General features: G+C 36.1%; 1 protein-coding gene across 1 annotated transcript in view; it reads left to right on the forward strand.

The window, feature by feature from the left end:
- XPA (XPA, DNA damage recognition and repair factor) overlaps positions 1-13201 on the forward strand; it is a 39076-nt gene extending 25875 nt beyond the window's left edge. The window contains exons 4-6 of the mRNA XM_068552240.1: positions 639-804; positions 2480-2597; positions 11919-13201. Coding sequence (XP_068408341.1) covers positions 639-804; positions 2480-2597; positions 11919-12067 — 433 coding nt within the window. The 3' untranslated portion in view covers positions 12068-13201. The remainder of the gene's footprint in view (positions 1-638; positions 805-2479; positions 2598-11918) is intronic.
- The last annotated feature ends 270 nt before the right edge of the window (positions 13202-13471 follow it).

Genomic DNA, 13471 nt, shown 5'->3' on the forward strand with positions numbered 1-13471 from the left:
CTTTATAGCACTTTTATCAGTCATCATGTTTGCTTATTGACTGTCTTCTCCTAACTAGAATGTAAGCTTCCTGAAAACAAGGCTTTGTTTTATTCTTTGCTGTATTCCTAGTACCTTGGACAATACCTAGCATGTAGATGGAGAACAAATGAATGAGAAGAGCTATGTAATTGACTATGTCTCCATTTTAACCTGGGCTTTGTAAAAGCTCAGAGCCAACTGGAAACTTAGCTGTGCTTGGTGCATTTGGACCTTGCATGTTTATATTCCTTATATCCTGCCTGTCCTGACTTTAAGCCTTATATTTTCTTACTCATTGAGTCTTAGTTCTCATTTATATTTGCTGTGTTCATGTAAGTTATTTCAAATACTTTGTGGAAAAGAGGGACTTAGTAAAAAGAAATTCTTAACATGTTAAATAACATGGATCTGCTGCTAATATAAATAGCTTCTCAGAATTAGTAAAAGAAAGTATTTTTCTGTTGGAATTCTTATGCTGCTAATTTGACCATGAGAGTTTCAGGAAAAAGTATTTTATATGTTTCTTTTGGCATGTATGCCCCTAGGTTTTGGGACTGTTTGAAAATCTAATTTATTTAAAACAACTACTTTATATAATGGACTTAATCTGTTTTCAGAGATGCTGATGATAAACACAAGCTTATAACTAAAACAGAAGCAAAACAAGAATACCTTCTGAAAGATTGTGATTTAGAAAAAAGAGAACCAGCTCTTAAATTTATTGTGAAGAAGAATCCTCATCATGCACAATGGGGTGATATGAAACTCTACTTAAAATTACAGGTCTCTAATAAGTTACATTCAGTCATTTTAAACCCTGGGTCGGGTGAAGTTTTAACAATGAAATAGTTATAATTAGTTTTTACTTACAGAAAGTTAAAAAGATCCTTTTCATTTTATTGTTTTACATGAGTCATAGTCGCTACATAATGACATTTAATAACATGTTTACTTATTTTGCTTTTTGATGTGGCACTTTGAAGCAAATGTATTACTATTGGGTGATGTTAGGAGTACAATTTGGAAACAAAAATGCTTGAAATAGGAGTCAGCCCGTGTTTCCCTTGCCCACCTACCCCCCAAATAAAATCATAGAAAAAAATGTAGGAATTTCACAGATGCCCAGAATCTAACTCCAGCTTCCTGTATCTACCCAAGAATGGTACAAATATCATAATATTCTTTTTTTGTGCCATTATATGAAAAATATTGGGAGGCATTGCTTTAGAGCACAGTTTGATTGGAATACACTAGAACATCCTAGTATCTTCTAATAAAGAAACCACATTGTAAAAGCAAACATACACTGAATTTTCACTAAACATAATACACTGTTGATTAAAAGATTCACCATAATTTTATGTACTATTAAAAATGAAAAAATGCTGCTAAGTAAACTGACCCAGTGCTGCCTTATCACTTGGTGCTTCTATTTTATTGAAATAGTGCCATTAGACTTACAATAGTTTTTTTTTTTTTTTGCTATAAATCATGCTTGTATGTACATAAAAAGGAAAATGCAAGTACCACAGATTTATTAAGGTATTCCTAAACTTAACTTACATTCAGAGTCCAATTCTTCTGAACCACTTTTTGACTCAGAGTTGTTAAAGTACCATTAAGTTACATTAGTGACGCAGCATTTTCAGGGATGTTAAATTGTGGAAAATGTGATGTTTTAGAATTTATGAAATAACAGTATATTGCTTTATGTTAAGAAATTTCAGTTTGGCTTGATCGATTGATATTTTGGTCCCTGTAACATATTGTGAGAGACATCCCGAGCATAATTCTCTGTGTATATCATTTCCCTAAATGTAAATAAATATTATAAAGAGTATATATATATATTATAAAGAGTACATATATATATATTCCGAGGTTTTTAAACTAGAATAAAGACTTGTTAGGTCATTCAGCTACCAAAGTTTTTAAAGAAAATTCATATTTTGAAGATCAGAAATTAGTCAAGTGGATGGAAACTGTTATTGATTCAGGAGAAGAGTAGTAGTGATTGATTTCCTGTGATGGGAGATTTCTGGAGATGACCTCATATTTAGATCTGATATGGCTAATTGGTCAGCAGATTTTTTTTGGTGATCCTGCCAAAAGTCATCAAACCCACTGACTACATGTAGTTCTCTTGATTCACGTGAAAACAAAGCAGAGAAGTGATTGCAGTCAGAGGACAGCTTTTCTATTTACACAGGCACACCTGGTTTTATTGTGCTTTGCAAATACATAATCTAATTCATCATACATTCACTGAGGGTTTCATAGGTTTAGATAGAGATATTATTAGAGTTGTTTCTTATCAATATTTTAAAACTTTTAAATTTCAAATAAATACTTATAAAATTGCACTTAAGTTAAATCACTCTTTGGCACCTATGGATTTAATAATTATAACTATTTTACAACAATGAATCACAACTAATTTATGGATTCTGTATTTCAGATTGTGAAGCGGTCTCTTGAAGTTTGGGGTAGTCAGGAAGCATTAGAAGAAGCGAAGGAAGTTCAACAGAAGAACCGAGAAAAAATGAAACAGAAGAAGTTTGATAAAAAAGTAAAAGGTAAGTGGCTACATTTATATCATGAAGGACTGTGCTCTACTGCTTTGCAAAGAGCCTTTAGCTAAGTTCTTCCAGTTTAAAGATACAATGTCACCATTGGATTGGAAATTTTTTTTTTTTTCCCATAAATTGAAGAACAGAAGACTTTTTGTTTGCCCTCGGTAAGTTGGTGTTTGAGACTCTCAGTCCAAACCTCACTGCAATTCTAAAAAAGCATGTAAGCCCTCGTCTTCAAGTGAGTCATGTTTTTGTATAGGAACGGCGGTAGGGTCAGGAATGTACCCCTGGTTAAGGGTTTGGCATCAATACAATCTTAAATGTGACCCACAGGGTTATCAAAAGTGAAGTTTTCCACCAGCAAACCTCTCTAATTGCTTAAAATGAAAAAATAATGCCTAAGTCTCAGTGATCTAATTTAGCAGCTAGAAGGAACCTTCTAATGTCAGATAGTCTAATCACTTTTGTATATGAATAAAAGACCTGGAAAGGTAGAGTGACTTGTTACATAGGTGCTAGAGAGTTGGGACTGGAGCCAGGGTTTCATGACCGAAAGTCTGCCTTGGTACATTCATTCCTCTGTCCATTCATCTGTCTATCCACGTGACTGTCCATTCTTTTGTCCATCTATCTCTGTATTTATTTGTCCATGCACCCATCCATGTATGCATATGTGCAGAAGTCTGTCTGTCCATCCATCTGTAATCAGTGTATCCAACAATTGCTAAGTGTCAGCTGTGTTCCAGGCTCTGTGCTAACACAAATGCTGGCGTCAACATTTTGTCAGAAGAGAAAGACTGGTAAACTTAGTCATAATCGAGTGTGATAAGTACTGTGACAGTGATGAACATAGGATGTTATAGGAGCACAAAGGGCACTTGTTGCTGTATCACAGGTTCCCTACAGAGAATCTTAAAAAGCAGGCATAAATGTTCTTCATACCGTAGAGTGCCAGTGTGGTGTCAAGTGTATATAGATAACGTGTATTCTCTGTATATACAGGGTTATACATATACTAAATTGATCCATTTAAAATGAGTATCGTAGCCATAATAAGTAATTTTGCCTATGTGTTTAGGATTTAGAAGAGGTTTTGGAAGGTGAATGAAGATAGTTCATATGTCTTAAAAACAAAAGAGCAAACAAAAAAAAATTGAATGTAAGCCTACCTTGTTCCTTCTTATTGTGAGGGAATTCTTTCCCCCATTTCAATACAAGAGTAATTCATGTGCAGTGCAGAGAAGTTAGAAGACTACAAAGAACTTCTATCCCATAATTATACTACCCAGAGACAATCATCAGTAACAGTTTGTCTATTTTTCCAGTTCTTTTCTATGCATAGGCCCTTAAAAAATTTTTATAAAAATGGAAGCACTGTTGGACATTTATGAAGTATATCAAAACTTCTCTGTATTTCAGTTTCTTCAACTATAAAAATGATGATAATACCACCCACCTTATAAAAGTTTAGTAAGGAATCAGTGAGACATTATACATAAGTTGCTTAGACGAGAACTAGGGCAGAGTGACATCCCATAGATCGTAGTATTACCGTGGGATATTATGTACCTGTTATAAGAATATGGCAGTTCTGCATGTGTTGCTGTACAAGGATACTCTTTAGAGAAAAGTTTTATTTTTTTCCCCTGTAGATATTATATAATGAAGGCAGGTAAAAGATCCACTTATATATCCTTGGACTTGGGTGTAAATATTCAAATATTTGTCAATGATTGCTTTATTCTTTAATTACAGGAAGGGAATAATAGTTGAGCGTATTTCACATTTCTAATTCAGCTTTCTTAATTTTGATTACACATGAAAATTTTGATATGTAAAATTGATCAACTTAATAGTAAAGAATAAAAATCAAAGTTTAATAAAAAAAAATTTATCAAAGACAGACAACCCCATGATAAACATCCTTATATACATCTTTATATAAATTATAGTTACTTAACATATCATTTCCTGAATCAGAGGGTAATAAGCACACTTTTATGCCTTTGTAGAGAGGTTTCCTATAGCAAACTATGCCATGTAAGAGCATTTCATTGAAGATTTGTCCCCAGATTAGCCACTTCCGTACCACAGTCTTCCAGAATCCCTGCAAGGGCCAGTTGAGAGGATTTGGAAAGACTTCTTTTGAATTTGGTCCTTTCTTTAATCTCTTCTATGTTTTACCCTGACCCTTCTTCTCTTCCAATATCAAGGAAAGCCTTGAGGGATCAGGTAACAGAAGGCACCTTAAGGGGTGTGAAAAAGGAGGGCACATTGATAGACTAATCACATATCAGCCTAGCGTTTTTGTTAGCCCCAGCTCCCTGAATCACCTCAGCTCTTCCCTTTCTGCTGCTTCCTCAAACTACTTTCCTGATGGTATTTTGCTGTAGATAATAATATATGGATAAAGGAATTAGAAAGTTATACCTTCAAAGTGATGAAATATTTTAAAAAGAGGGTCTATCTGTAGTTTTATTAGATACTATAATATTTCTGTAGTTTGGTCAAGATGTCATCTAAAGGGGACTAAATTCTATAATTTGACTAACAATAAAAGATGATGGCATCTGTTTAATTTCTTTATGCTTTTTTCCTATGACAATTCTATTAAGATAGTCATCTATTTAAACATTAGCATGACTAGAACATTTCTTTTAAGATTTACACAGTTCACATGGTTTTTTTTTTTTTTAAAGAAGTATAAACTCAAACATAATTGGCTGTTTTTCTCTATGTTAAATTGCTGCTATTATCCACCAGATAAACTACTGTGGATTTTCCTCATCCTTGAAGAGTTTGAATTTGCCCTGGATTTTTTCTTGGACCTCCTAAGACTGGTTTCTTTAATCCAGTTTATTTCTTGTTTGTATGAAGCATGCTTTTTGAGGAAATTTTCCAAGTGGTTACAAGAATGGTTTATTTTCTAAGACCCTGTTAGAATCTAAGAATGTTTTTCTGTTTCTCTTGCATATGAAAACCTGAGTTCTCTCTCAGTTGTATAAACATTGCTCCATTGTCTTCTGGTGTTTAATGTGCAGAGGTCAGTGCCATGCCTTCTTTAATTATGGCTTCTTCTTGTTGATTTACTTTAGAGGTTGGTGGATATGTTCCTGTCCTCCTGACTAGGCCACAAAGGGCTGAGAGTGGAGTAGACACTGTAGAAATTAGAAACAAGGAGCTTACTATGCACTTTGCTCAGAAGGCTCAGAACAGAGAGGAATAAAAGCAAGTCTAAAAGTTTTTTTAGTTCAAAAGAAATTGGAACCTGGTTCCTCTTGGTCTTCTGATTTTGATCCACAAAGAAGCTGACACAAAGTTTACTTCTTTATGGAAAGGTAAGAGATTACATTTACCTGTTTTTAGAATACGATCTTCTACCTCATCAGTTTGAGAAAGAATTGATCTTACTAGAGAAGAAAATTATAGATAGTATAAGGTGTATATATAAATTGAGACAAGGTGAAGACAAGAATTTCCTTGTCGGCGAGTTCAAATTGTTACAGATCTCTTAGATCCGAGAAGGCAGAAGTAGAAAGGATGGCATCACTGTGCTTAGTTTAACTAGATTTTAAAAAAGGCAGTATGTGTTGGCCTGGATATTGGGTGGGAACTTTGAATTGGTGCAAATACACAGAACATTTTGGGTTTGCGTGGCTCCTTTCCACAGATAAGGTGGCTGTAAGGCTTTTCTTTAAAGTTATACTCAGCTTTCTCAATACTGGTAGAGGTTAGCCTTCTAAAAACAAAGAACAATTAATCTTCATTGTTTGTTAGTATGCACTTTTTTCCCCAAAAGAGGTGGGTGAGAAAATCCCATTTGGGGGCTCCTTCTAAGTTTGTGAACATTTTACATTCTGGCCCTGTGGTTATATTTATGACTATTTTGGGGCTTCTCTCAGGGGAGTTTGAAGGACACAATTTCCTATCCTCAGTTTTGGAGGATAGGAAACTTCCTATCCTAACTTCATATGTTATTTTGTTATTTCCTTGTGATTTTTTTCCCCTCTCGTTACCAATGGGCACCCTATGTCAAAACTTCCTGCCCTCCCGTCAGGTATTTAGAAGTATCTGGTCTCCCTCCACTAGTTCTTTTATAAGTTTATCTGGTAAACAGCATTGGGCTTCTTTGAATACAGGCTGCCTCTTTTGTAAAATTAAGGTATTAAGCTGGATAAAATACAAGTTTTAGAGTGGTATAAAATACATTTTTCATCGAAACAAAGATTTAGGGGAAAACTTCTTTGGGTAAAAAATAGAAACAGTCCCTGAAGATAATCAGTAGCAAGACTGATGGTTATCGTGAACAATTTTATAACCTTCCAAGAGAAGTAGTCTACAGCTTTTTGTGTTGTGAAATCCTAGGCCAGTGGGGCCAGGAGGTTGGAACGTGGTAACCGCTGTTCTGTTCTCCAGCCTCGGTTAGGCTTTCAGGGCTGCTTGGTACGTCCCCGCTCCACCCCCAAGGTTTCCTGAGTTTTCCCAAGGCCTAGCAGACCTTTTCTCACTCTTCTAAAGTCTCTGATCTTTCCACCTCTTCTTCTCATTCTCAGCAGTAGGTAGTTGACCTCTACTTTCCAAAGTTTTAAGTTGCTTAAATGAAGTAAGGTGAAAAACTTTCTAATCCTTATTTAAACAAATTTTTATTTCACCAGATGTTGACATTTTGCCACATTTGCTTTTTTCTCCCTCATTCACACACACGTATTTTGCTGAACCATTTAAGAGTTACTTGCAGACATTGTGATTCTTATTAATACTTAAGCATTTATCTACTATAAATAAGGACATGTTTCTGCTGACCAAAAAATAATCACATTCAATAAACTTAACGTTAATATAATGCTTTTACCTAGTATATAATCTATATTATTTGTCTTTCCCCAGTTGTTCCAATATCCTTTATAGCTTTTTAGTTGTTGGATCCGGGGGCCAATCAAGGATGATGCATATCCATAGTATCTTTTAGTTCCTCAGCCTTTTTCTTTCATGACATTGTCATTTTTGAAGGATCCAGGCCACCTGTTTTGCAGAATGTCCCAACTTTTGGTTTATTAGCAGTTTGTTTTCTCATGATTAGATTCGGGTCGCTTACCTCAGGAGACACATGGTATCGCTTAGGTAAGGCAGTGTCTGCCAGATTTCTCCATTGTAAAGGTACCCTTTCCCCTTTGTAATTAATAAGATATCTATGGGGTGAGTGACACTATGTGAACATCTCATTCCTTAAGTTTCATTCAGTGGTTTTAGCACCCACGTTGTATCTTGCCTGAGTCAGTTATTATTAGGGTGGATATAAATGGTGACTTTCTTTTTACGTTATTTCTACAATTACTATTTGGTTTCTTTTGGAAAGAAGAGCTTTTTTTTTTTAGTACTAGTTGGATTTATGGATTCTTTTTTTTTTTTTTTTTTTTAATGTGCACTTCTAGCTTATGTTGTATTTCTATTGGTCAGCACTTGTATAGAGAAGAGAGATTTTTTTTTTTAACCATAACATTTTTTTTTAAATAGTTAATTTATTTTTTATATTTATTTTTGGCCGTGTTGGGGCTTCGTTTCTGTGCGAGGGCTTTCTCTAGTTGCGGCAAGTGGGGGCCACTCTTCATCACGATGCGCGGGCCTCTCACTATCGCGGCCTCTCTTGTTGTGGAGCACAGGCTTCAGACGCGCAGGCTCAGTAGTTGTGGCTCACAGGCCTAGCTGCTCCGCAGCATGTGGGATCCTCCCAGACCAGGGCTCGAACCCGTGTCCCCTGCATTAGCAGGCAGATTCTCAACCACTGCGCCACCAGGGAAGCCCAGATTCATGGATTCTTATTCTCAAGTGTTACAGTCTGTCCATTCCTGTCATTATTCATTTTGATGCCCAAATTTGGCCATTGGAAGCCCCTTCAATCTAGCTGCTGTCTTTTAAAAATGTTTTTATTTGGAAATAATTTCAAACTTACATAAAATTGCAAGGATAAGAATGGTACAAGGGACACCCAGATTCTTCACCCAGATTTACCTTTTAACACTTTATGCCATTTGCATTCTCTCTACACACGTTTTTTTCTGAACCATTTAAGAGTAGGTTGTGTACATTGCCACCTTTTACCCCTAAATACTACAGTGTATGTTTCCTAAGAATAGGAATATTCTCTTACAAAAGTATAGTACTGATATTTTTATCTAATCTGGCATCCATATTCCGTCAGTTGACCCAATTATGTCCTGTGTAGTTTCTTATTCTAGTACAGAATCCAGTCTGGGATCAGGTATTGGCTTTAGGTACCAAGTCTTCCTAAACTACTTTATTCTGGAATATTTCCACAGCCTTTATCGTTTATGACACTGACATTTTTGAAAAAGTCTTTTCTCTTCCCCTGCCTGCCTTTTTTGCAGTAATATGTTTTTCATTTGGGGTTTTTCTCATGTTTCCTGGTTAGATTCGGGTTATTCATTTCAGGTTGGATAGAACATAAATGAAGTGACTTTTCTAGGGCATCACATCTGGAGGCATGTAATATCCATGTGCCCGCAATGGTGATGTTAATATTTATTTTTGATAAGCAGAAAAACACTGTAAGACCATGTAAATGTCCTGCTTCTCCTCAACACTTCACCCTAAATTTAGCATTCATCCGTGGATGGTTCTTGCCTGAATCAGTATTCAGTATGATGGTTGCAAAAATTGTTTTCTACCTTCAGCACTCACTCCACATTTAACCAGTTGGAAATCGGCATTCTATAGCATCATTCCCCCATTTGTTTATGACTGGTATGGATTCATTAATTCCTGTTCTTCTCAGTGGCTTTTGGTTCATTTTTGTCAGTTAATTTTGGTGCTCAAATTGTTTCAGATTTGGGCCCATAGGAGTATCTTCAAGCTAGGTCTTGTGTCCTTTTGACATGTCTTCATCATTCTTTGAGCACTTCTTTCTAGCTTAAAACATGTGTATATTATATCTATAATATATAATTAAAACCTTGAGTTTACACTGATACACCAAGTTCTAATCCAAAATTTTAGGGTTTATTCTGGTTTTCTTCCTTTCCTTATTTGTAATTTCCTTCTTTGACAGTGAGAAACCTGATTTCCATTATCCTTTATAATATATAGTTATTTGATTAGTGCCCCTGAATGTACCTAATATCCCTTCACTGTTGCTGCCTCCTCTCTAGGAGACCCTCCTTATCTATCTTGGGCTCCCTCCTCCCCCCCCCCCCCAACCAGATGCCCACTTTACTTGCTCCACCTCATGGCTTTAAGACTAGATTGGTCATGTGGGGAAAGAAGAGCAAGAAAATGACAGACATACCAGTTTTGTTTTGTTTTAGTGCCTCCTAGCACAAGTTTTTCCAGGAATGTCTAGTAAATACTAAAGATATGGCTTTATTGTCATTATAGATCTTGATAGATTAGCTGAAGGATGGGCAGAAAAGCCATAAAGTCAGTATAAAACCTTATGTTCAGTTGTGACAATTATGGCTAGTAAGCTGGATTTTTGTTAAGTATTCTTTTAGTGTTAAGAAAATAATTTTCTTCTTTCTCTTCCTAAGTTCACATAATGCACAAATTGGGTAGTTAGCTTAGCGACTGGGAAGCAGTCAGATTTTGAGAGATTTTCCTCGTGGGGTAGTAAAGGGAAAGTGGCCAGGATACCTTACATCAGAACAAAGTTGAAAAGTAGGTATTGGAACTTGGACAGGAGACAGCTTCCTGTTGTTATCTGAAACCATGAGGCATCTGTGCAGTTCTGGTCAGCATATCATTTATTTTTTATTTTAAAAATACCCCAAGGTAGAAAAATAAAAGGGTAAAGGGCATTCCAGATATGTCTAGAAAAATTAGGGTTCTTCAGAGTATGAGAGGATATAGGAATAAAGGTTAGAGTTTGGATGAACATGATTTTCTCCCTAGTTTGGAAACTGTCCAGAGGTATATACACTGAAGCTTGAAAATGTCTCAGATAAAGTGCTTTTCATGTTGGAGGTGTATGAAAAGGCAGCACAGCTTAGTGGTTAAGAACATGGCCTGAGCTAGACTGTGCCTCTGCCTGATCTTAGGCATAACTTACGTAACTCCTCTGAGCCTTAGTTTTCTCATCTGTAAAACTGGGATGATAGTTGTACTTACTGCAAAGTGTTGTGAGGGTTAAATGTTTATACATAAAGTGCTTAGAACAGTGCCTGATACATAGCCCTATTTGCTTGCTTATCCTCATGTTACAAATAAAGGCTGAAAATACAAAGATTCAAGTAGTATTTTGATAGTACTTATAGTAAAATGGATTAAAGAAAATGTGTGTGATTACTTGGTGTACTTTGATTTTTAAGGTTGAGTTTATAGAAGATAATGATCACACCCTCCCTTAGGTAGTGCTGCTGTCAAAGACAGTGCGGGGCTTGATGGATCATTGGTCAGAATAGAAAAATGAAAACAACTCATGTTGCTTTTTATTCATTAAACTAGAAACCGAGATGTTATTAGCTTGTTAATTTCTAATTAACACAACGCATTTGGTTTCTTCAGGTAACATGCAGTGTGAACTTTAGAATGTCCTAGTCGCTTTTCAGAGCATCGAACATAACTTTTCTTTGTGAAAATGACATTTTAATGTGATGTAGCGGGAAAAGTTCTAAACATTGGAATAAATGACCTGGGTTCCCATGCTATCTTTGCTCAGTTTCCTTACCTGCAAAATAAAATGAAGTAAAATAACTCCATGGTTCTTTCCAGCTCTTGATAGTCAGTGATTCTTTTATTTATGTTGTACTTTGCAATAATTACTAGCAATTTTATCTCCTAAACTATTGCTCTCATTTTATAGGATAAAGAATTTAATAGACATAAGGTCAGTTGCACAAGCAGCTTTTCTAACATCAGCCATGAACTAGTGGCGGAGTTCTTGGCTTTCTAGTTTTCTTGCAAGCAAAGTTTGACTTACCTCTTAGAGAAGTAGCTCCTGACTTACAAGGAATTTAAAATGCTCCTTATCGTCAGTCATCCCAGCTGATTGCCCTCTCCTGCTGTGGCATCTTGTCTTCCGTAGTCAGCTGCTCAAACAAACCCTGTTCTTTCGCTTGTCTTCTGAATCTGGTTTTTTGCAGTCCCTCTAGTCCATATACCTCAATTCTGAATCTCCTGTTTCACACCAACTCCAACAATCACATGAATGATTTCACAGGCCAAACCGGTGAGTGAGATAAGAAAGTAAGCTTGCCAAATCTGTATCAGCAGTTTTGACTTGTTATAAAATTAAGGTGTAAACCACATTTGGTTTAAACACACACAGCTGAAATAGCACCACTGAAAAACTGGCTTTTATTTTTCTCTTAGAATTACGGCGAGCAGTAAGAAGCAGTGTATGGAAAAAGAAGACAGTTGCTCATCAACATGAGTATGGACCAGAAGAAAACCTAGAGGATGACATGTACCGGAAGACTTGTACTGTGTGTGGCCATGAACTGACATACGAGAAAATGTGATTTTTAGTTAAGTGATATGTTTTTATAGTGTGGAAATTTAGATTGGTCTTGTTCAAAATTCATCAAAGTGTAAAGTCTTCACAGATGAATGAAACACTTGTATAAATAATGCTTCAATAATTATGTTATGGCTTAAGAACAAGTTTCAGTTAAGGTCTAGCAGGTCTGGTTGTGGGCAAAATATTTGGGTCTGTGACCATTTTTTCTACAGTAGGGATGGGAGCTGAGTGATAGAATAGGTTCAAAAATGTTAGGTTAGAGCTAAAATTGAGAAATAAGCAACCAAGACAAACCCTAGATTGGGGTAGGAGGAAGAGCTTTTAGTAGTAAAGGCAAAAACTGGCTGAACTGGATTTTTATCCCAAGAAACAGCAGGGATGGTGGTAGACCACTGCACCCCAGAGGCTGGGCCAGGTCTTCTAGACTACTACTGTCTGCAAGTCAGGGAGCAGGGAGCTATTGCTGGGACAAGTTTTCTGTACCCTTAGGGTTTACTACTATAGATCTTAATATTAGTTTCCAGATAGCCCTTTCCAGATCTGGATTAAAATGGAAAAACAGCTATATTGTTTGTTGATCAAAGGTAGTGAGAAGTTTATCATAACTTGTTAACATTTACTGAGCATTTACCACGTGCCATGCAGACACTATGCTAAGTGCCTTACAGGTATTCTCATTTAATCCTGGGAGGGAAGACAGCTTGCTTCTGTGCTTGTTTAACACTTCTAAAGGAGTGGTAACCTACAACCTGACATCACCCCAGACATCTGGATCAAGTTTAGGTAGTCAAATATTCCTCTATCTTGTCAAAAGGATTACAAGGTAGTTATATCTAGTAAGAGCATTTGATCCCAAGTGCTTGATTACAGGGTCTATGCATTCTTTTTTTGATAAAAACAAATTCAAGTTATGATAAACTAGATATTTTCAAGTTCTTTGACAGGACTTTTTATCCTACTGCTACAAATAAAGAAATAGGAAGTTTTTGTACATTTTCATTTCTCTCTCTAGATCAGCTCTTGGAGACTATGCTTGAAGAAGGGCAAAAGTCAAAACAAGTCAAATCCAAAGACTTGAGACTGTAATTACTAATTGTTCTCTATATAAGTATTCAATACAGAAATGTTTAATATATTTATCGAGTGTTGATTTTTTTTTTAATGTGTTATGCTGAATATTACAGCTCAGTACAAAGCGATTCCAAATGGGCAGCAAGAACTTCTTGGGAAAAAAAAAACCAACTTCCCAGCAAGTTACTAGGGGTTCAGGCTGCTGACAACAGCATTACTACATTGGGAGACAAGGAGCCCTAAAAACCACCACGTGGATGTAGTTTCAGATTCCACTTACTACCTGTGGACCTTGGGTAAGTTACTCCGTGGGCCCGTTTTTATCTGTCAGATG

Source organism: Eschrichtius robustus, chromosome 10, assembly GCF_028021215.1.
Source record: "Eschrichtius robustus isolate mEscRob2 chromosome 10, mEscRob2.pri, whole genome shotgun sequence".
In the NCBI taxonomy this organism is placed as follows: Eukaryota; Metazoa; Chordata; class Mammalia; order Artiodactyla; family Eschrichtiidae; genus Eschrichtius; species Eschrichtius robustus.